The following is a 25354-nucleotide window of genomic DNA, read 5'->3' on the forward strand; positions in this document are numbered from 1 at the left end:
AATTTTAATGCATACAGCACTACAAAGTCGCTAGTTCCCCTTTAACTTGTTTCGTTGTGTTTTTTAACGAACCCTATAGTAATTTGAGAAACATATGAGTAATTCTCGCTGAAAGTGGACCACTATTTACACAAGGTGCTCAAAAATCAAAAGCAATGCACTTTTCCAATAGCCCCCACCAAGTTATGAATGAAACCATGTTTGGTTGGTTGAATTTGTCCTCACCTCGGCGCCACAAAGCTAAAACATTTTTTTAAATTGGTAATTTTTTGACTTAGACGCGTCTACAAAATTGCTGATAACTTTGCAAAACTTCAACGAACCCTTGATGTTTAGGGGTGTTCTGGAAAGGAAATGAGCAGAGCTTTCGAATGAACTTGTCAGAAAAACACCGTTCCATACATTTTTTAGCCACAAAACACCAATGTATTTTTAAAAGTCATTTTTGAAGGCCGGCGCCCCGCTTTATCGAAAAACTGACAAATCCATTCGAAAGCTGAGACGATTTCACATAAAGGTCCAATAAATCTAAGGTGTATGTTCCTCCTATCTTTTTTAATCTAATTTTGATTCTGAGAGCGCAGCGCTCCGTTCGTATTTCAGGCGCCCAAAATGTTGCATTAGCTTGCCCCAATTTAAGATTTTGTCAAACAATATAGGTGCTCACTTTTTAAATGATAGTTTATTATCCAAGGATCAAGATGCACTATCGATAATTGACCAATATTTAAGTTTTTGGGTTCTGCCAGGCAATTTAATGTCGAAAAGTTGTTTTTGTTTACTTTTTTTGTTGTTAAATGCTTATTTACAATTGGGTGGACATTTTTACAGAAAAACTAATGAATGTAGCATGTAGGAAATTTCACCACGAACATTTTTCTCGAGGAGAAAACGTAATTTCGATACTCCAACGCAAAGATATTTGAGTTTTAGTGAGAAAAAATAATGCCAATTTTACAGATTTCCCAGAATTAACAAGCACGGCCTATTATTTACATGCGGCATATGTTTTGGAAACCAAAGTATGGATCCTTATAGTTATTTAGGTCGCTGAATTCGGATCTGCAATCAAATTTCAGATAAACAGTGAACAGTGATATTTGAGCCACGCCTAAATGTTATTTGCATGTAGTGAAATGGTTGGAAGCAATTTTTCTATTCCTTGCAAAGTTATGGAAATCGTCATTAATTAATGACTGTCAATTTAGACATATACAATCGTTCCACAAAATCATAAAAAAAAATCCTAAAAAATCTAAAGTTTTCATTTATTTTTAAGTTTACATTGGAACCAGCCAAATCACAAAACGAGGTTTTCTGACATTCTCAAAACAATCAGAACTTGAAAAAAACATTCTCCATAAAAAAATCCGTGAATAAAACATCAATTAAAAGTGAGCAAAAGATGAAATATGACCGAATTTACTAGCGATTAAAATTACAGCATATTACCGCAAATAACTTTTGGGTGTGGCTCGAAATTTGGCACTTTTTCTCTCACTAAAACTCAAATATCTTTGCGTTGGAGTATCGAAATTACGTTTTCTCCTCGAGAAAAATGTTCGTGGTGAAATTTCCTACATGCTACATTCATTAGTTTTTCTGTAAAAATGTCCACCCAATTGTAAATAAGCATTTAACAACAAAAAAAAGTAAACAAAAACAACTTTTCGACATTAAATTGCCTGGCAGAACCCAAAAACTTAAATATTGGTCAATTATCGATAGTACATCTTGATCCTTGGATAATAAACTATCATTTAAAAAGTGAGCACCTATATTGTTTGACAAAATCTTAAATTGGGGCAAGCTAATGCAACATTTTGGGCGCCCGAAATACGAACGGAGCGCTGCGCTCTCAGAATCAAAATTAGATTAAAAAAGATAGGAGGAACATACACCTTAGATTTATTGGACCTTTATGTGAAATCGTCTCAGCTTTCGAATGGATTTGTCAGTTTTCCGATAAAGCGGGGCGCCGGCCTTCAAAAATGACTTTTAAAAATACATTGGTGTTTTGTGGCTAAAAAATGTATGGAACGGTATTTTTCTGACAAGTTCATTTGAAAGCTCTGCTCATTTCCTTTCCAAAACACCCCTAAACATCAAGGGTTCGTTGAAGTTTTGCAAAGTTATCAGCAATTTTGTAGACGCGTCTAAGTCAAAAAATTACCAATTTAAAAAAATGTTTTAGCTTTGTGGCGCCGAGGTGAGGACAAATTCAACCAACCAAACATGGTTTCATTCATAACTTGGTGGGGGCTATTGGAAAAGTGCATTGCTTTTGATTTTTGAGCACCTTGTGTAAATAGTGGTCCACTTTCAGCGAGAATTACTCATCAGATTAAATCCTTGGAAAATTAAAAAAATATTTAAAAATTTTTTTTTGAAATTATAGTATTCTGTAAAATATTATCAGCCTTAAAATATATATGTCAAAAAAGTCCGTTGATTTAATAATCGTATGGTTTGTTAAAAAAAAACCTTGTTATAAATTAATATTTATCAATAATTTTTTGTACTTTTGATATGTTTGTTTACACAATTATATTAGGCTATTGCAAATTTTATTTCAAGTTTTTGTCCCTCCCTGCACAACAGGGTGCACAAATTTCCCTGCACAATCAGGGTGCAAAAAAAATTATTGACTTAAATTGACATTTTTGTTGAAAAAACTCGAAAAATCGATTGCTAACTGTTCAGAATTCATTGCAGAATGCTTAGTTAAGTATTTTGAATGAAATAATGACTTTTTAATCTATTTACAAATTTTGAATTTTGGGATTACACAACAACAAAAAAAAATCCTAAATTCATTGATATTTTTCAAACTTTAACATTAATGATGTATAAAGCATTTTGTAATACTTTTCATTTTCCCACCGGCAGTCACGTTCGTGTACTTTGTACACCTTTGTAAGGACATTTGTATGAAATGCCAAAACACGCGACTTCTGAAAGGTTGTCAAATTAGGGTGTAATATCAAAATCGATTTTCGAGCACAGCAATTTTTCAGATCCTTTTGGGTCCTGAACAACTCCCCAAAATTTGGGAACGATTGGTTTAGTCCTCACTTTGCGCAAAACGATTCAATTTTCTATGGGAGTTTGTATGAGAAAAACCAATTTTTTAATTTTTGATTTTTATAAAAATCACGTTTCACGCTATATTAAAACCGGATTCGTATTCGGATGCTCTGGAAGGTGCTCTACAACTTTGCCGAAGAGAGTATTATGCTCTCGCTCCTTAAAAAAATACAGCTTGTTCAAAACTGGCCTAAAACGTAATTTTAGAGCAAAAAACCTGAAGAAATGTAATACAGACTTTTTTCATTTTTGCAATTTCGACTTTAAAAACTTTCGTACTTTTGGCATTTGTTTGGTCCTTTCGACCTTATCTATCGACCTATTGTAGCACATCCACAATTTGTTTTTTGACCAATGACTGTTGAGATGAGATAAAAAAAATAAAAAAAAAGTTTTTCTCAGAAATGCCACTTTTAAGCCATGCTTCCTTGTAAATATTCAGGTTATTTTTGAAATGTTGTAACTAAATAATAATTTGGTATTTTTTAATAAGAGCACAATATTTTTTAAACATTTTCCAAAGAATCACTCCCAAAACATCCAGGTCCTCCCGGCTGACCCAGGTTGGCCACACATTTGCCAAATAAACGGTCTACCGGAATTGGCGACCAAGGACTGGGCGTAGGAATTGGAAGTGGTGGCAGCAGGGATCCAGAGAAGGGGTCATCCACGTCCGTCGACCGGACGGATACACGTGTGGGTAAACACAGAGAGTGTGGGTCCCTCGACAGATAATAAACAACTTGCCGGGATTTTGGGGACACCAAGGAGAGGATATGGGAAGGTTTGCCAGACAGGATGAGATAATTTGCATTTTGTTTCATGGGTGGTGGTTCCGTTGTGCGATGGTTTAAGGGTTTGGGGTGCTGAATTGTGGAAGCAAAGGGTAGTTTAGGATAATAGAATTAGTGGAAACATGGCAGATCGTACGGTAGACGAGGATTATTCAAATTTCAAATTTGAGATAAATGATAATTTTGCAAACATTTTGAAGCATTTTGACCTAGTGAACGTCACTTTTTAATTCCCAACGTTCTTCAAATTCATTTCATCCAAAGCAAATCTGACCCAGATCCTCTCCAAAACAGATTAGCTCATTGTTGTGTTGAGCAATTAAATCATCCAAAGCTCCATTTCATTTGACAGCTTCCGACTTCATCATTCTTCCTCCTGCTCCAGCAGAAATGAACACAACCCAATAACCCTCAAAGACAGACCTTCCCCCAAAACGACTCCCTAATTATCGTTCCTCCTTCGGGGCTGAAATACACTCTCCGTCGTCGTTGAAGACCCCCTGAGAACCCCTGCTACTCTTCCTCCACCTCCTCGGCAAACATGTGCTCAAGTGCTCTTAATTTAATAAACTCAAGGAAAATAATCACTGCAATAACATCATGACCGTACTCTTGGTGAAGCCTATCGCTTTACCTACCTTTACCCCCTGGCCTTTTCCGGGACCTCCTCGTTCCGGTCTGGTGTATTCAAATCCCATCTCAACGGACCCCACCCCCTTCACCCTCAAATTGGACGAAACAGGACGATATGGTGGACAGCTTCCTCCGGAGGACCAAAGACGACGACGACAATGACCAGGTTGGAATCTTTGTCTGTTTGTACTCTGGTCTGCTTTGTGCTGGGACATTTTAGTCGCTTTTGGAGTTATCTGAGGAGCGGTTCCATTAGAAGTCACGAATAAATATAATTTCATTTTCTGACATTAAAAACTCTCTAAATATGATGAAACTTGAACTTTAATAAAGATTAAACAATCTGTGGAAGATCTGGCAACCCTGTCTTAAATTTTGAATCTTAGCAAAAAAAATACGATTTTTTCTTAGATGAATGTCGTGATCTCTTTAGAAATTCCTCCTAGGGCCGTCATATTTGGTTAGATATTGCAAATACCTTTCCAACGAGTCATATTTTTGAACATCTGGCAACCCTGGCATGAGATGAAACCACTTCAGAGAAATTTAATGAACTTTTTACAGGCCAACTAATACTAATGATTGAAAGTCCGTCCAATTAATCATAAACTTTGAAAGTTTGGCAAACCCTGACAAAACATTTATCTATTCAGTCAGAATATCTGCCATTTTTAGTTGAATGCTTTAAATACGCTATTTTATATTTTTCAAATCGGGCTTCAATCTCACAACTATCCAAAAAGCCTATGTTAAACCAATTAGAAAGAAGTTCTTAAGTTTTGTCTTCTTCACTGAGGAAAAGCAATAAAATAACTCGAAAAATTAACTTCATGAATAAGCCTCCTAGACCTTTCTTCTTCACGTATGAATAAATATAAGGGTGTCCCAAAAAACACGATAAAACCTTCCTTACCTCAGTTACATAGTTTTCATGTAACGAAAAAATAAAAAAAAAAAACAAACATTTACTGGTCGCGATTTTCGATTTACTGAAAAATTGCCTATTTTCATAGAAAATGTCATATTTTGTACTAAAAAATTCAAAAATAAGTTCAAATTGCTCAGTATGTCACATTAAATCACAGCAAGGGTTTCCACATATAATGTTCTCATCATCTTAAAGTATAGAAATTTTTTCACCAATTTCTCTCTAAAAAACAACTAAAAAAAGTTTGCAGCGAAAATAACATCATAATATCAAATTCATATTAATCTATATGAAATCTCAATATTATTAATCTCAATATTATAATTAACAAAACAATTTTAGCCACTTACGTGATGTTAATTATTCAAAAAAAATTGCAATGCTTTATTACAGCAGTTGACATACAAAACTAATATTTTTTAACTGAACAGACTGTGTGACGTAAGCATCACTTAGAAGACAAGTTTTTTAAATTAACTAAATTGAAGAAAATTGAAGGATTATTTATTGATTCTTTTCTAATTGAATGAAACTTTCTGTGTAGCTTTTCTGTTACCAAAGATATTTAATTTGCAGATTTTTTCAAAATTTTTGGGACTTCTCAGAAAAAATATCTATGCTCTAAAAAAATGTACCCGTTTCTTATTAATTCGACTTTTCACAAAATAATCTAATTTGAAAAAAAAAGTTGGATATGCTTCAGATGACAAAAACTTCCATCTTCAAAGCAATGGAACAAGTTTATTTAATTCATTTGGCAGTGTTGCCAATTTTTCAAAAATATCATGATTTTTGAAAAAAAATAAAAAATGCAAAAAAAAAACAAAAAAAAAATGACTTCATTTTTAAACGTCAAATCGATCATTTCTTTACTCAGTGTGGGGAATTTTTCCATTCTTGCGGTGAAATGAAGATGCAAAAGAAATGAATTGTCTTCCAACAAGTTTGCATAAAAACAGTAATTTATTTATTTTTTCTAATTTGCATCTGTCAAAGAGTCGAATTGGAAAAAAAAACTTCAAAATCAAAAAATTCAAACAAAATAAAGGCCTTTGAAATTTTTTTTCGATATTTTGTTTCCCTTAATTTTCACATAAGCAGTTAATCAATATTATTTCTGTTATTTTCACAATTTCAAACACATACATTTTTTTTCATTTCTACAAGTTTTAAAATTGTCTCGTTCATGAGCAGCTCTTAAAATGTTTAAAAAATAATTTTCTATAATTCTTGAATTTAGTTCGATCACGAAAAGTGCTTTCGATTATTAGAAAAGCATTATTTTTTATAAATTTCAGTGAGTTTTGTGTTTATGCTTCTGACCAAATTTGGAATATTTTAAATAATCTGAAAGTTTTTGAATTTTGTTTATATTTTTTGAGAATATTAAAAAAAATAATTATGAAAGGTTTTGCGGGTTGTACAATTCTGAATTATTTTCTTGGAAAGATCCAACTTTTTTTTTTGCTTGGATGTTTTAAGAACCAATTTTAGTCAAGGAATTGAAAAACACCCAAAAAGCTTAAAGGGAAAATTTTGTTTATTGGACCTTTTTTTTAAAAAAAAAAATTTCTAATATTTAAGAATTGATGACAGCTTTAAAAAAATATAAAATAAATTATACTCTGAATGTTTGCATGCTTTCAAACAGGATTTGCTGTTTTATTTTTTTCTTCATTTATTTAGAAAAAGTATTTTTTTTTACTTTTCGTAAGGTTTTGAATTTTACCCATTTAAAAAAATGGATTTTGTAAAAAAAACTTTGTTGGTATTGAATTTACACAGACATCCTTTTTTTGTGTGCATGATTCATTAGCTCTTGGTATGAAAACTGCATTTTTTAAAATAAATTGTTATATTGGTGCATCGATATCAATAAGTTCAAACTGGGGAGGGGGGAGTAAAGTTCATTCAAATTACTCAAGGGGGGAATGGAACGAAAAAGGTTGAGAAATACTGATTTACATAAATGTCAATACATCTACAAAAAAAAAATGATGATGACGTATCTTTTTTAATTGCCAAGCTTGTTTAATCCTAAAAAAATTAAAGAAATTGGACAGCATCCGGAAGAAAATAACTAAAAAAAACTAAGTTCTTCCTACTTTCACTAAAAAATAGTTGACATTTTTATTAGCTAACGTGCGTTCGAAGAAAGCATTGTAAAATTTTCCGAGAATTCGAATAAAAATATTTACAAAATATTCAAAAAACGCAAATTAGCTCGGAGAATCGTTTATTTACATAATTAATTGTTATTGAACGCTATTTTGGTGATGCAGAGAAAACCGCGTCCAATCTTCAATATATTTTCGGCAAATTGAACGGATATTTTCGAAAAAAAGAATGTTCAGAGCTTAGTCATGGCTTTTGAAAGTAAAAAAAATTAAGTAGAACGACTTTTGTTTTGCACGTTTTTCAAAACTCATGATTTTTTAGAAAAATTGGCAACACTGCCAAATAAATTTTGATCAGCTCAAGAGATGGCAATTTTGTCATCTTACACAGATTCAAAACTAAGCTTTTTCAAAATGGTTATTTTTGCGAAAAAAAATGTAAAAAATCAAATAAAAAAAAACTTTTAATTTGCATATTTATTTTTTTCCTTAGATGCCCTAAGCAATACCTCAAACTTTGCCGAAGACACCAAATCTATCAGAAAATCCGTGCACATTTAGCTTAGCTTAGCTTAGCTTAGCTTAGCTTGGTTGACCGTACTCTAGCCGAGCATAAAGCTCGCAATAGCTAGGTTGGCGCCGATAAGGAAAATAAATGCGTCAGGAATGTGCCGAATGACACATCACCATTCATTTGTCCTTTTGGTCGACTCCTCACGATCAACGGGGGAAGTTGGGGAGGGATGTGATGATTGGATACCCTATAGAGATGCCTAAGAACTTAGACGACCTCCAAGATATCCGGATTTGGAAGGGGAAAGGGTTTGAATGGATACTTCACCGACGAATGAAGTAGTGGGCATTGGTTGGTATATATCAGTAATTTGAAATGCAGTAATATTATAAGAATCAAATCAGAACGGGCTCACCAAATTGGAATCAGGTCCTGGTCCATTTTAGTTTTTGAGAAATTTTGAAACACGAACTTCTGGCTTTCATTGTAAAGATTTCATCCTCTATGACTTGAACCGCTTCCAACGACGAATGTCTTCTCCTGTTGCTGCTGGCTAATGTTGACCGAGATGATAACCGGAAAGGAGCACCAAATTAAGCAGTTGGTAAATCATCCGCCCAGGATCTTGGCATGCGATCAGAACTATCGAGAACTGTTCTTTAAACTATTCACTGATTAGATCCGTAACCACTTTTAACTTTTCGAACGAAAAAAATCAATGGCATCAGAAAATCCGTGCACATTTGAACATAAAGTTTCATACAAATTAAAAAAAAATACCAAAATTTAATTTTCAAAAAAATCGCTCGTTCTTGAAGAAAATGCTCCAATTTAAAAATGAAAAAAAAAAACGTTTTTTTGCTCAATTTCATTTTCTAATGCAAAAATCAAACAAACTTTTTAAAAATGCAACTTGATTTTTCTGTTGCCAAAGATCATAAGTTGACAATAATAAACTTTCTCTTGACTTATTTTTTGTATGGATAGCTGCTAACAATGTATGAAGCATTGCAAATCAACAAAGAATGATGCAAAATGCCCCCTTTGGTTTAAGGGAAATTATTTACAAAGAATTTTAGTCATAATAATTTAATTATAATTGTTTGAATACTTTATTAAAAATTATTTATAATCGGAAATTATTCACATTTATTGGATTTTATCAGTTTGACAGCATAGAATTTTTATTCGATTGACCAAATCTTCTGATTTTGAACGATTTTTGACATGGAAACGCTCATCATCGCTCTCTGCTACCTTTTCCCTAAACGATTAAAGGTAAACCGGTCCTTCATAAGTTCATTTCCTCACAAAAAAAAAAAAAAAACACCACAATGTTTAACAATTTGCTCAGTTTCTTTACTCAACTTAGGTTCATTTCACCCGTAACGACCGCCACCTGCACCTGTCAAAATTTGGAACCACCCTAGAGAAGGTACAAAAAACATGACAACGTTGCCCACTTTACCCCTTTTGGCCCCCTCCTCCCCTGAGGTGGCTAGAGAGAACTTTCAACAATGACGCCGGTGGTGGTTTAAGGACACTGGGATTTATGCCTGTGGTGGTGTGTGGCCACCAGCCCCCAAAGTCGTCCTGGGAGGGAGCAAGAAGAAGAACCCCCAAAAGAGCAAATATTTGCTCTTGGTTTTCGACTCGCCAGCCGTTTTGTATGCAGATGGATAAGACTGGGTGTGTGTGTCGGTATGTGTGCGCACATGTAGGCGGAATTTAACTGTGACCAGAGTCCAGAGTCGTGGGGCAAATTGAATTCTCGGCCTGGACAAGACAGATAAACTGCATTGCCCGTGAATACCATGAGAGAGGGGCAGTTGAAGAATTTGGCCAGGACGACTTCCAAATTGCTTTTCTGAAGGGTGTTCTCCGGGTTTGGACTTCAAAGGATCGCTCGTAATTGCGGAATTTTTCATTTCTAGGATTTTTAATAAAATTGAAACTTTAGCTTCTTGAATTTGACTCTCAAGCATCACACAAATTGGCACAAAATTACCAAATCTCTCGATCGAGACTAAATGCTCAATTTGTCCACTTTTACAGCTCATAATTCCGCAATACCATAATCACTTCGTTAGGCTCTGATATAATAAAAACAACAGCAGCACTATCAAACAAGGAAAATCAGTGGCACGGCGCGCCACTTCCCGATTAAAAATTCATTCAATCCGAAAATAATCCACGGCAAACGGGCGACACGTTGGCCTCGTTCCAGATCCGGGCAGCCAATTTGTGTTCTCGCACCAAACTCGTCGACAAATAAATCCCAATTAGTGCGATGGAGAGCACACACAGACACAGAAATATTCACACATAGATTGCAAATTTTATCCCACGCACACACTTGTCAGCGGAGGAGCGCTTTTGCTTTCCAATTTGATTACAAATTTACATGTTTCCAGGACAATTTTGGAGCGAGATGATAGGAACGAGCTTCAGTTTTTCACGAAAATTGCTGTGACAAGAGAGTTGGCAGCACTGTATCATTTTTTTAAAGAAGAATGTTGCAATTTATTTAGATTTAGATTTCGTTGGAATTAAAAATCGATAAAAAAAATCTGATGTTGGTTTGAAAAATGTTTAAAATTAAGACTTAAATTTAATTGATGAATTATGGCATTTGTAAACATAAAAAAGAAATTAATTGAAGTTTAAGGCAAAAAATAGTTTTTCAATATTTATTTTTATTTTTTTGTGGGATTGATTGCATCAATTGGATCTAGACAAACATTGAAACATGTTTATCAAACTTTAAATGTGAAACATCGTGAGCCACCAAAAAGTGTAGACTATAATTAAAGATTAACAATGGATTTGACAAATTTCATATTCTGAGACATATTCAAAAAAAAGTTGACATTTCATGCCGTGGAGTTTGTTTTATACTGTCGAACAAAAAATTCTTATTTTGCAATGAAATTCAAAGAGCTTATTGGCCTAACTTTTAACAACAGATAACAAAAAACAAATTAGATTTTGTTTTGCTTCAATGTATTTTGAGAAATATGGCATAATTATTGTTTTTCGCTTAAATTATTGAATTTTGTAATTTTTCTCAGAGCGTCAAATATCTCGGGATAAGAAAAAATATCAAAAACGTTTTTTTGGCATACAAAATTACAGGAAATTTACTGCAAAATTTATAACAGCAATTCTCTAAGAATAGTTACACTCTAGAAAATACGCTTTTTTTAGTTGGACTTTAAACCCGAAGATTGAATTACGCACCAAAAAAAAACCTTTTTTAAAATTCTCATTTCTGTCTTTTGTCTTTTTTATTTCTTAAATGACAAATGATGCCACATATCCTTTGAGCTATGGCACAAGATGGTCAATATTAATTTGAAATCAATACCAATAAAAAAAAACTCATAATTTTATAAAAATGTAAAACATATTTTTGTATTAATTTTCAGATGAAAAATATCAAATTTGCAAACGAAAAGTACTTTATAAAAATTTCAATATCGTGCAAAGTTTTCAAGTTATAGCCACCTAAAATTATTTTTGTTTATTAGAGACTGTTGAGAAGCGGGGGGAGGTCGAACCGGGCACCGGTTCTTTGAGCGGAGTGGTCAAAATAAAACACCTTTTTTCCACTCGCTATAAAACTAAAATCGTTTATTAATTAACGACACATTCACAAATAACAATAAACTTACATCTTCGGTGTTTTTTCACAGCCGGACGAATCCCTCGATGTCCGAGCTGCGCCCGTGCTCCCGCTTGCTCAAGAAGTTTTCAACTTTTGACTGATTGCCAAGCGACAGCACGGGCACCACGTAAACAATAACAAACAATGACACTGACGTGATACAGGGGGCGTACGAGGGACGCGTTCGTCGCAACAGAGACCATCCATAAACCACGTGGACACCCTGAGGCGGGGGACGGGGGAGGAGGAGGGTCAGCAATTGTCCACACTCCATACAAAACAGAATTGTTTTGTATGGAAGTTGGCCACGACGGGGGGAGGGGTCGGGGGTCTGAGATTTCAAAAAAGTGTCCACGTGGTTTCTGGATGGTCCCTTAATAACATGACTGATTTTGCCTTTCTTACTGAAGAAAGGTATAGGATTTGCTTTTGGCTCCAACTAAAGATCAACCTTCGTAATCAAATCATTGGAAAAATCTACAAAAAAATCATGGACTATTTTATCTGTAGAAGTCATGACCAAGCTTGATCACATTATCAAAAATCGACAAGATCAGAAAAATTTCCTATGCATTTTGTTTGAAGCCTCTGAAATAAAAGTGAACAGGAAAAAAGAAGGTATCTCTACACCACCAAAATAGCGAAAATTTGTTTAAAGACGATAACTCAGCAAATATGCGTCCTATTTTTAATGTCAAAGAGTGAAATTATTGTGGAATTTTCCGATCGAAGAAAAATATTTTCATAATTTTCAAATCAACCCTAACATTTAATATGGTCAAAATTAAGTGATTTTAGGGGCCATTTCAAATGCTGAGGTTGATTTAAAAAAAATAAAACTTAAGGAGGTATTGTAAACCAGTGTGACACTGATAGAATTTCAATCAATTTTTAAAATGTTATTATACCGGCTAAATCATATTCTTGAAACATGTACCGGAGTTGGCTAAACAATGTCCATGAACTTTTTTCCAATTTTTGTGTAGGTATTCATACCTTTACAAAAAAATGCGTTAAAATTACATTCATATATTCATGTAATCGAAATTATTAATTTTTAATACAATTCAAATGAATTAAACGTTAAGATTGAAAAAAGTTACAACTTTGCAGAAAATTCATTAAAACAAGATTTTATTTTCATAAAAACACACTCCTTAAAAAACTAACTGCAAATGCAAAAAAAAATGTAAGGTGTTTTTGAGTTTTATTAAAAAAAATTCAAATTTGTTATAAAAACTTGTTCTATTTGTTCTAGGTATCTAAAACATCAAAAAATTAAGTCAGTATTAGATCACATTTTCATAGAGATGCAAACTTCTTCTTTTGCAACAAAATAGAAAAAAGCAAAAAAAAAAAAACCATTCGTCGATGTCACTCTTGTACGAACTAGACAAGAATTGCAGCGTCAGTCAATATATCAAGTTAGGTACTTCAAATTTATTATTTTTTAAAAAATTGTATTCGATTCAAATTAGATCATTTTTGAAAAATATTTTATTAAAGATTAACTATCGTTCTAAATTTTTCATTGAAGTAATATAATTTTTTACACAAAATGTTTTGTCATTGATTTATTGGAAAAAAATTAAATTAGTTTATGTATTTTTTTTTGTAATTTTAAACTTGATTTTGAATTAAGGTCGTAAAAAGTGTCCTTCACTTCTGGGGCAATGACCGTCAATGATGGTCCTGAATTCAGGGTTCAGAAATAGTAAATTTAAATGAAAAAATAATCACGATATGCAAAATGCTTCTACAAAAAACACAAAGATAACCATTTTTTGATTGAAAACTTCTGAATCAAGATTTGAATGTTTTTCTAAAAGAAAGATGGCCGCCAAATGGCCGATCTGGAATGGTGCCTTCCAGAGCCTTAAAAACATATTTTAAAAACTATTTTCAATTATTTTCTAGTTTTTAGGCAGTGTAAATCGAATATGATTTATATATTTTAAAAGCAAAATTAATCTTCAAACAAAATCATAAAACATACTCGTATGATAAGACTAAATCGTAAGCTTAAGATACTAGAATGTAGAACCAGAATCCCTATAATTGAAATAGTCAAAATTGCAAGAATCGTCAGTATTTCTTGTTATTTAGGCCGTTTTTTAAAGTTCCTGTAGCATCGCACCCTTCCGTTCAAAATTAACCATATTTAGCATGTTTGTGCTCGTTATAAATATTTTGAATTTTTGTGAAATTTCGAAGCACAGTATTGCAAAAAAGACAATACTTAGATATTTTCAGAACCAATGATTGCAAGACAACTGGATTGGTAAAAAAGTGGTCAAATTATACCATGGCTCGTAATTTAATTTTTTTATATTTTGGAATTAATAAACATAAATTTTCCTGTTTTTTAATCTTTGCATGACAATATCTCAGCAACTAAGGGTCGTATCAACAAAGTCCAAAAAAGCAAAATACAGAGAATTTTCTTAGCTTTTAATTTTTTTTTTCAAAAGTGGGTAAACATGCGCACTAATTTTAAAAAATGAATAACTGTGACTGTTTTCAAAAAAGTTATCTATAAATGGTTAGAACATAAAAACTGCGCACTTAATCAAAATTTCACTAAAGTACTTTTTAATTGCAAATTCGATTTTACATTGAAAAATGAAGTTGAAAAATTTGTGCGACCAATATTTGGATTTAAAAAAAAAAATCAGTAATGATTCAAAAATTCGGGCTCGATCAAAGATTTTTTGCCAGTTCTGGAAATTTCTGAAAAGTTGGCATTTGATGTCCCCTAAAACATATCAGAGAATGAAAAATATTAAAAATATCTTTTTTTTTTTTGCAAATCAAGTTTTAGTGACAAAAACTGAAATAAAAAATCACCAAAAAAATGTTTACAGTGTATCATTTTTTCAGAGTAGTCCCTATCAATACCTACAACTTTGCCGAAGACAAATCGATCAAAAAATTCCTTCAAAAGATAAAGATTTTTGAATGTTCATAAAAACTAATAAAAACTAACAAACTAATGATGCAAAATGGCTTCTTTGGGCATACCGAAGGCACCAAAAAAAGTTTCAGCCGGATTAAAAAATACAAAAAAAATCGAATGACCGAAATCTCAGATAATTGCTCAGCAGATTTTTTTCACCGTTAAAATTAGATTTTTTCAAACATTCTAATCGTGAACCACCCTAATTTCCAACCAAAACCAAAAGTTGCCTCTTCCCATTTGCATCAACTATTTCCAAGACTTCGAGTCAAATCAAATCATTTTTCGAGAAAAAAAATCCTTTTTTCATCACTCACCATTCTGCTTGAAAATCGCCTCGCACGCATCGTCCGCGTCCAAATGGTTCGGCAAGCTGCCACAGAACTTGTTCCTATCGTGCGGATTAATTCCGTTGGAAGCCAAAAATTGCTGCTGCTGCTGCTGCTGCTCGAGAAGCTGCTCGTCCGGTTCGGTCCCGCTGCCACTGCCACTCCCAAGGAACTCCTCTCCAGGGGTAAGATCCGGTGGCACGGATTTCAGCTGTTTCGGGTGGTTGTTATTGTTGTTGTTGTTGTTGCTACTGACGGTGTTGTTGTTTTTCCCACCGTAGTGGTTGTACTGGTGGTACGGGGAGTTCTGGTCCGATTTGAGATTGTCTGAAATTAAAAAAAAAGACGAGAGAGAAGAAAAGGAAGTTTAAAAGGATTTTCATTATTTTGTTTAATTACTGTTTGGGGCTATAAATTGGGAGGGAAGGAATACTCGCAATAAAAGCTGCCATCAAATTGTTACGAGGACTGTGGAAAATCCCGAGTTTTCCTCACATCTTGCGGAAAGAAGCACACGTGTGGAGTTTTCTTAATAATGGTCATTTGGCAACTTCTGGTTCTAAAATGCTTTATACTGCCTTGTTTTTTTGCTCCTTCCTACACATCCTACAGGAAACACCTTCTTCTGTTTCTCCTCAACCAAAAAATAAGAAGCTTTTCTTGCCTCAAGCTGATTGTTTTTTTTCTGGTGCTTTTCCTTTTATTTCAAGTTCTTTCTTTTTTTTTCGGGCGAGTAACCTACTCACTTCAAGTGTGCCACCAACACGGTAGAGACAAGGGCAAGTTGTACCTCGGAGGCAATTTCGTGAGATTTTTTGTGCTTCTCTCACGGTGAATGGCAGGTGACAGCTGTCACGTGGACCCACCTGAGAAGGTGGGGGAATGACTTGTCCCTGTCGTCGGCGTTGGCCAAGTGTGGAAAGGACGCCACACGAAGTGATTACATTCGGAGGGTAGAGAACGCGTGGGTTCTCAGTGTGGCAATAAAGGTTAAGCGACATGTGGGACGGTTTCACATAATCTTAATTTTGTACGTTGCCTAGAAGTTTTTTTTTTTTTTTTCATAAAATTATTTTTATTAGGTCCTTTTCGGTACTGGGACCTGGTTAGGACCGAGTCGGCTTTTGTAATTACATTTGGCTTAATAATTACAGAGGATCTTGTGTGTAAATGTTAGTGGGAGGGGAGCCGATTACCCGCGGCCTACTCGGGGTTAGTAGGGAAGGGATTGATGTTAAAGACAAGGCGTGGGATGGGAAGGGGGATTGTGTAGGGGTCTTGGTTGGCTCTGCTGGCCTTTGCTTGTGTCCTCAGCCGCAACTCGGTGTCCAGCTGCTGGGGCGTTCTTGCTTTGCTTCCGGTGCAATCCAGAAACGACGGCTTTGTGTGAAGGCGAGTTATACTAACTGAAGGAAAACTAACTGAAGGAAAACTAACTGGAAGAAAACTAAATGGATATTTTGGAATCTACGAGGAACTGATAGATCGGATAGAGAACATCAAGGTCTAGTTGAGATAACGCGTCTCGCATCGGGATTTCTGGTGGTCTTCCTCGGGCCCTGAGGGTATCTTTCAACTTAATTCTGTGAGCCTGGTGATCTGGACACGCCCATACGAAATGGTGCCTAGAAGTTTCTCTTTGGGTAAAGAAATTTCAAGGTCAGAGGGCAGCGATTTCACGTCGAACCAGCACGTGTCTGTAACGAATGCTAAATTCAATTAAATTTCAAGTGCGTTTTTTTTTCGAAAATCGTCGAAAAATTCAATTTTCAGAACACCCCATTTTAGATAAAAACTGATTATTTTGGCCAAGAATTCCCATGTCAAGTTTGAGCAAAATCGGAGCATATTGCTTAATTTCATTGCAATTTAAATAATGTTTTACTTAATATATGTGCTGTTTTCTAGTTGTACCTGCTGAAAATCAGGGTGGTTCACGATTAGCGTGCTTCAAAAAATCTAAGTTTCCTTGAATATTTTTGGATTTTTTTACCTTTATATTTTTTTTTGGGATTGTCATTCCAAGCAACTTAATCGAAAATATCAAAATTGATCTAGCAATTTACGCCATCTATGACTTACTTTATCAAAAGCAAAAATCAGACTTTTAAACGTAGCAATTTTTGTTCAGGTTTTGGAGAAAGGTGATGTTCGAAGCACTTTTAGAGCTCAAAAAAATGATTTTGAAAAAGTTAGTCAAAAGTTAATGCTGACTTAAGGTAAAAAAAATCAATTTTAAAAACTCTAATATCTCGTAAAACTGTATGCCAAATTTTATGCACAGGGTTGCATTCGAAGCGGAAGATCTAAAACTATTTTTTGTAATTCGAGGTATTTATATTTGAAAATGTCAAGTTTTCAAGAGAAAAGCGTGTGGTACCACCCTAATGAAATTCGAAAATTGTTCAACTATATGTTTTTTTCCATGAAATTTTGTCCGCTTAGTTTGAATTTGCCCTCATAGATTTCAAGACAATTTTCAAATTCCGTTAGGGTGGGGTTGCCTCACATGTTTGAGTTAAACTATCCTACATTGTAACATAATATTTGATCATACTGCAATCGTTCTTTACTAAAAAGTTAGTTTTGTCTGACTTTTTGTCATTTATGTATAAAAAAATTAAATTGAACCAACAAACAAACCGGTTTGCCAGGAATTATTGCAGCAAAACTTAGTATAAGATTGAATCGCCTCATTTAAAAAATAAATAAATCAATTATATAAAAAACTCCCTTTTCTTTAGCCCTTAACTTAATCTTGATCTTATCTTAACAAGCTTAACATTGTTATTGTCCAAAAAATCATGAGTGAGCTTGCACTTTTTTTTAAGTTTCATTCGTTTTGACTAAAAATATTTGATGTCTACTTGAAAATGCTTGAAAAATTCCAGGTCTTCCTGCATTTTTTTTTCTTTAAAAAATTTGGCCGATAAGTTGATTGTCCTATTTTTATCAATTCTTACCAATTTGGGACCATCCATTAACCACGTGGACACTTTTTTGGAAATGTCGAACCCCCCTCCCCCTCCTCGCGAACAACTGTTCATACAAAAAAAAAATCTTTTTTGTATGGAACGTGGACAATCGACAATCGCCCAAACCCCCCCCCCCCTTAAAGTGTCCACGTGGTTTATGAACCCCTCCCTTTGGACTTTATTCAAATAATAGCATTCTTTTCTAGTTTTTCTTCATTGGACTATCCATAAACCACGTAGACACTTTTTTGGAGATAGAAACCCCCCCAGCGTGGACAATCGCCAAACCCCTAAGGTGTCCACGTGGTTCATGGATGGTACTCGAAAAAATATATATCTTTGTCCATCACTGAAAATGTAAGTCGTTCTCTGGAAATTTGTTATTTTTTAAGGATAAAAATTTAACACACAAATTTTTTACACGAAAACATTACCTTTGAAAATCGTACCAAAAGTTTTCATGATTATAACATAAAGAAAAACTAACTTAATCCACCTACGTGGTTGATGCCTTCCTCACTTTTTACCAACAATGGGTGATAAGAGTGGTTTGGACACATATTTCAGCTTTTTTTTAGATCCAGAAAAATACGTACACACATATAACTTAAGCAATCATAACTCGAGACAAGGTTGCCAGATCAACAATGTTGTGAGCTCGTTAGAAAGGTTTTTCGATTACCTAACCAACGATGGGTCAGATGATGGATCCGGACATCGTTTACATACATTTAAGTGGGATCCGGCTTCAAAAAAGTGCATCAATATCACTTATGTGGCCATATCTCGAGACAGGGTTGCCAGATCTTCAATGCTTTGGACTCGTTGGAAAGGTTTTTTGAAAACCTAACCAACGATGGGTCGGATGGTGAATCCGGACATAGTTTACATACATTTAAGTGAGATCCGGCTTCCAAAAACTACATAAATATCACTTAAGTGGCTATATCTCGAGACAGGGTTGCCAGATCTTCAATGTTTTGGACTCGTTGGAAAGGTTTTTTGATAACCTAACCAACGATGGGTCGGATGGTGGATCCGGACATATTTTACATACATTTAAGTGAGTTCCGGATTCCAAAAAGTACATAAATGTTACTTAAGTGGCCATATCGCGAGACAGGGTTGCCAGATCTTCAATGTTTTACACTCGTTGGAAAGGTTTTTTGAAAACCTAACCAACGATGGGTCGGATGGTGAATCCGGACATAGTTTACATACATTTAAGTGAGATCCGGCTTCCAAAAACTACATAAATATCACTTAAGTGGCTATATCTCGAGACAGGGTTGCCAGATCTTCAATGTTTTGGACTCGTTGGAAAGGTTTTTTGATAACCTAACCAACGATGGGTCGGATGGTGGATCCGGACATATTTTACATACATTTAAGTGAGTTCCGGATTCCAAAAAGTACATAAATGTTACTTAAGTGGCCATATCGCGAGACAGGGTTGCCAGATCTTCAATGTTTTACACTCGTTGGAAAGGTTTTTTGAAAACCTAACCAACGATGGGTCGGATGGTGGATCCGGACATAGTTTACATACATTTAAGTGAGTTCCGGATTCCAAAAAGTACATAAATATCACTTAAGTGGCTATATCTCGAGACAGGGTTGCCAGATCTTCAATGTTTTGAACTCGTTGGAAAGGTTTTTTGAAAACCTAACCAACGATGGGTCGGATGGTGAATCCGGACATAGTTTACATACATTTAAGTGAGATCCGGCTTCCAAAAACTACATAAATATCACTTAAGTGGCTATATCTCGAGACAGGGTTGCCAGATCTTCAATGTTTTGGACTCGTTGGAAAGGTTTTTTGATAACCTAACCAACGATGGGTCGGATGGTGGATCCGGACATAGTTTACATACATTTAAGTAAGATCCGGCTTCCAAAAACTACATATAATCACTTATGTGGCCATATCTCGAGACAGGGTTGCCAGATCTTCAATGTTTTGGACTCGTTGGAAAGGTTTTTTGATAACCTAACCAACGATGGGTCGGATGGTGGATCCGGACATAGTTTACATACATTTAAGTGAGTTCCGGATTCCAAAAAGTACATAAATATCACTTAAGTGGCTATATCTCGAGACAGGGTTGCCAGATCTTCAATGTTTTGGACTCGTTGGAAAGGTTTTTTGATAACCTAACCAACGATGGGTCGGATGGTGGATCCGGACATATTTTACATACATTTAAGTGAGTTCCGGATTCCAAAAAGTACATAAATGTTACTTAAGTGGCCATATCGCGAGACAGGGTTGCCAGATCTTCAATGTTTTACACTCGTTGGAAAGGTTTTTTGAAAACCTAACCAACGATGGGTCGGATGGTGAATCCGGACATAGTTTACATACATTTAAGTGAGATCCGGCTTCCAAAAACTACATAAATATCACTTATGTGGCTATATCTCGAGACAGGGTTGCCAGATCTTCAATGTTTTGGACTCGTTGGAAAGGTTTTTTGATAACCTAACCAACGATGGGTCGGATGGTGGATCCGGACATAGTTAACATACATTTAAGTAAGATCCGGCTTCCAAAAACTACATATAATCACTTATGTGGCCATATCTCGAGACAGGGTTGCCAGATCTTCAATGTTTTGGACTCGTTGGAAAGGTTTTTTGATAACCTAACCAACGATGGGTCGGATGGTGGATCCGGACATAGTTTACATACATTTAAGTGAGATCCGGCTTCCAAAAACTACATAAATATCACTTAAGTGGCTATATCTCGAGACAGGGTTGCCAGATCTTCAATGTTTTGGACTCGTTGGAAAGGTTTTTTGATAACCTAACCAACGATGGGTCGGATGGTGGATCCGGACATATTTTACATACATTTAAGTGAGTTCCGGATTCCAAAAAGTACATAAATGTTACTTAAGTGGCCATATCGCGAGACAGGGTTGCCAGATCTTCAATGTTTTACACTCGTTGGAAAGGTTTTTTGAAAACCTAACCAACGATGGGTCGGATGGTGAATCCGGACATAGTTTACATACATTTAAGTGAGATCCAGCTTCCAAAAACTACATAAATATCACTTAAGTGGCTATATCTCGAGACAGGGTTGCCAGATCTTCAATGTTTTGGACTCGTTGGAAAGGTTTTTTTATAACCTAACCAACGATGGGTCGGATGGTGGATCCGGACATAGTTTACATACATTTAAGTGAGTTCCGGATTCCAAAAAGTACATAAATGTTACTTAAGTGGCCATATCGCGAGACAGGGTTGCCAGATCTTCAATGTTTTACACTCGTTGGAAAGGTTTTTTGAAAACCTAACCAACGATGGGTCGGATGGTGAATCCGGACATAGTTTACATACATTTAAGTGAGATCCGGCTTCCAAAAACTACATAAATATCATTTAAGTGGCTATATCTCGAGACAGGGTTGCCAGATCTTCAATGTTTTGGACTCGTTGGAAAGGTTTTTTGATAACCTAACCAACGATGGGTCGGATGATGGATCCGGACATAGTTTACATACATTTAAGTGAGTTCCGGATTCCAAAAAGTACATAAATGTTGCTTAAGTGGCCATATCTCGAGACAGGGTTGCCAGATCTTCAATGTTTTGGACTCGTTGGAAAGGTTTTTTGAAAACCTAACCAACGATGGGTCGGATGGTGAATCCGGACATAGTTTACATACATTTAAGTGAGATCCGGCTTCCAAAAACTACATAAATATCACTTAAGTGGCTATATCTCGAGACAGGGTTGCCAGATCTTCAATGTTGTGGACTCGTTGGAAAGGGTTTTCGATTACCTAACCAACGATGGGTCGGATGATGGATCCGGACATAGTTTTCATGCATATAAGTGAGATCCGGATAAATGTGAAAACACATTTTTATATGTAACTTTTGAACTACTTATCGAAACTTCAAACAATTCAATAGCGATGTATGGGACCCTAAACCAAGTCGAATCCAACCGGTTTGATCAAAATCGGTCCAGCCAGTGCTGAGAAAACTTGGCAAGAATTTTGAACACATACATACATACACACACACACACATACACACACACAGACATTTGTTCAGTTTTCGATTCTGAGTCTATAGGTATACATGAATATAGGTCTACGAGCTTTTTTTTAAAAGTTCAATTTTCGAGCAGGATTATAGCCTTACCTCAGTGAGGAAGGCAAAACTCATTTTTAAGTTTTTACAAGCCATATTTCAGCATACAAAGGTCGGATTAAGAAAGAAAAAAAAAATGACAGCTCTCTTAAAATATGATTTTCAGAGAGGGACACTTTTAAAATTTAAAAATGTCAGGCCCAAATATCCAATAATTCGCCTTTATTAATCTTGATTCCAATATTTTGATATTTTCAAAATATATTCATCGAAAGGATTAGAAAACTTTACAAATTTGTTGATATTTAAAAAAAATGGAGGATGGTTTGGGTGAGACTTTAAAAACTTTAATTTTCCCTTTTGTTATTTTTTTCAACCAACCTTCAATGTTTCTTAGACGAAATTTCAGGAAGCTTTCTGAACTTTTTGATATATTTTTTATAAACTCATAAACATTTTTTTTTAATCCAAAAACTGCGAATTATTAGTAAAAATTAAACGTTAAATCTAGTTTTAAGCTTTTTCTTTATCTATCCTTTTCCCATTGCACTTTCTGTAAGTTTTTTGAAAACTTTTTCTTACTCTTGTCTATTCCATAATTATAAGTAATAATGTTTTCGATTGAATTACGATGTAAAACACAGCTGAAAGGAACACCAAAACTCTGTTATGTACCTAAATGAACTCATTATAACTTGATTATTCACAAATAAAACCAAATTGAATTGATTTAAACTTTAAGTGGCTATAACTCAAAAACGGTGCACTTGATGAAAATGTTTAAAAATATCTTTACTTTTCGACTGCAAATTTGATTTAACATTAAAATTGCAGCAAAAAAAAAGGGTATGATTTACATTTAAAATATTTGGCCATACTTATCTAACGCTCGTATATTGTGGGTTTTTGTCAAATAAAAAAAATTGAAAAAAAGGAAGCAAGGAATTTGTTTTTTTTTGTTTAAAAAGTTGATTTAAGGATGCACAGCAAAGAAAGACGTTGTCTTCTTATTCAAAAATGGTCAAATTTACGGAGCCAATCCTGCAATAACGGGAATGTAAAATTAATCAAACTTTGATGTTAATTACTCAGTGGACAGTACTTCAGGGGATGAATAAAAAATATGTCGATAGTACCCGTAGTTTTGAAGGTACTAATATGTCTGTAAAAAAAACTGGGTGCAAGAGTTCTGGTTGATGTGCATCGTTAAAAATCAGCAAATTTTTCTGTCCGCATGCCAATTTTTCCCAAATATTTCTCACCTATACTTATAACATTGCCGAAGACACCTTCAATCAATCATTAAATTCCTCGAAAAGTTACACAAAGTCTCTTGTTTGGTCATAGAGAAGGCCCCCAAAAAGTTTGAGCCAAATAAAAAAAATAGAAACAAATCCATTTCCGGTCCATCTAAAGTCTGTGTGAAATATAAAAAAAAAACTATCCTTTGTCTACATCTTGTTTCCACCAAAATCAAAGCTTTTGTCCCTGTTTCTTAGGTTTATGTCCTGTATGTAGATTTTGATTAATATTTTTCGAATTGAAAACCTTTAATGCCAAACGAAGCAGTTTTGTCTGAACCGAGAAATTATCGCTATTTTATAATCTACCCACTAAATAAAGACATTTTCAGTTTTTTCCGACAAAAAAGTTACAAATCAATTCATCGTTAAGGTCACCAACACAAAATCCCCCTCGGAATAGAAATCGCGCCGACATTCAATTTAAATATTTGTTTAGGTCCTCGGAATCAGAAAACGCCCACCCCAAAAGCAAACCAAAATCACCGAGGAACGTGTGACTTTCAAAGTTGAAGGAAAAAAGTATACTTTGCCATAACGCCACCACCAGCGCTCTCCCTTAAACCAAAAGTAGGAGATGTTTTGCCACCCCCACCTACACTCCAACGAAGATGACAGCTAGAAGCTTTACACGGAGGAGCAGAATTTATAATCGTAAATTTTCATGCTCGTTAGGCGTTGTTTTTAATTAAATTAAGTCTGCCGTGTTGTTGTTGTTATTGTTGTGTGCTGCACAAGTTTGTTCTTCCTTGTTCGGTTCTCAAACGAGAGCGAGAAAGAAAAAAAACAAGCTTTCAGAAGCATGTCAGCTTGAAAGAACGATGAGAAAGAATTGAGGCAGAGGATGCACATGACAATCATGTCGTTTTCCGGATTCTTCTGCGTCAGGAGTTTTTTTCTTAGTTGGTTGATGGAAAATGTCATTCTTTTAGGGCCAGAAAGCTCTTCTCGTCCTTTGTAGTCTGCATGGAAACTCACAGGAATAATATTCTTAAATTATTGTGAGAGCCTTTGTTGAAGGATTCAACCGAAGGTGCAAACAAGAAAATCATGTAATTTTACATGATATCTCTGTAAAATTTGTAGTTTACAATTAAATACCATAATATCATAATTTCAAACTAGGGAACTAAATAACATAAAAAAGCATACCAAAATTTTACATTAAATTACATGTAAATTTACAAACCATTTACAAACTGTGCACAATCATGTAAAAGGGAAAAAAACTGAAGAAGCCAACCCCGAAACTGGCAACAGGCTTGACATTTTTGCGCCCGACAAAACCGGCGTTTTTCGTCAAGAGCCAAAGGATTTTCGCGAACTCTTTTATCATGGGTTGAAGAATGTCGGATGTCGTCGTTATTTGTTTTGTTTCCGCCCTTGTGTGGATTTTTGTCGACGTTGCGTGTATCGTCTGTGTGTGTGTGTGTTTGTGCCTTAACGATTATACAAAATGTCGACTGTTGCCACTGTTGAAAGTCCTGTTGCTTTCAAGTGATTTATTTGCTGTATCTGAATTAATTTTATGCTTTTTTGAGAGCTTGAGAGGGAACATTAAGGGGAGGGAAAATATGTAAAAAATACACGACAAAACATAAATGAGATTTTATCTTTAAAATGTAACAATCATCTCTCGGCTATCAAAACAAAAACTTTATCCTCCAAGAGATCAAAAACCGGACAACCCCGAAAAAGGTGGTGACAAAGTGGCCGAAAAAATAACAAATGTTCACCCTTAGCTCAGCTTGAATCTTCCGAATTCGATCCTAAGCAAATAATGATTTACCAAGTGTGCTCTCTCTTATCCTCCCTGGAGGGGCCGAACCACCACAGCTTGGTCAAAAAAGGTTTATGACCGGTCCCTTCTTGATCAATTACCGAAGGTGAAAAGGGTAAACTTGGCCCAGGAAGAAAAAAAAAACATCAACAATTTATCAG

At 34.9% G+C, this 25354-nt stretch overlaps 1 protein-coding gene across 1 annotated transcript in view; it reads right to left on the reverse strand.

Moving 5' to 3' along the window:
* Positions 1 to 25354, reverse strand: part of LOC120421204 (uncharacterized) — a 361516-nt gene that overhangs the window by 81308 nt on the left and 254854 nt on the right. Inside the window, exon 6 of the mRNA XM_052706357.1 lies at positions 15014 to 15352. Coding sequence (XP_052562317.1) covers positions 15014 to 15352 — 339 coding nt within the window. The remainder of the gene's footprint in view (positions 1 to 15013; positions 15353 to 25354) is intronic.

The sequence above is a fragment of the Culex pipiens genome, chromosome 1, assembly GCF_016801865.2.
Source record: "Culex pipiens pallens isolate TS chromosome 1, TS_CPP_V2, whole genome shotgun sequence".
NCBI classification, from domain to species: Eukaryota; Metazoa; Arthropoda; class Insecta; order Diptera; family Culicidae; genus Culex; species Culex pipiens.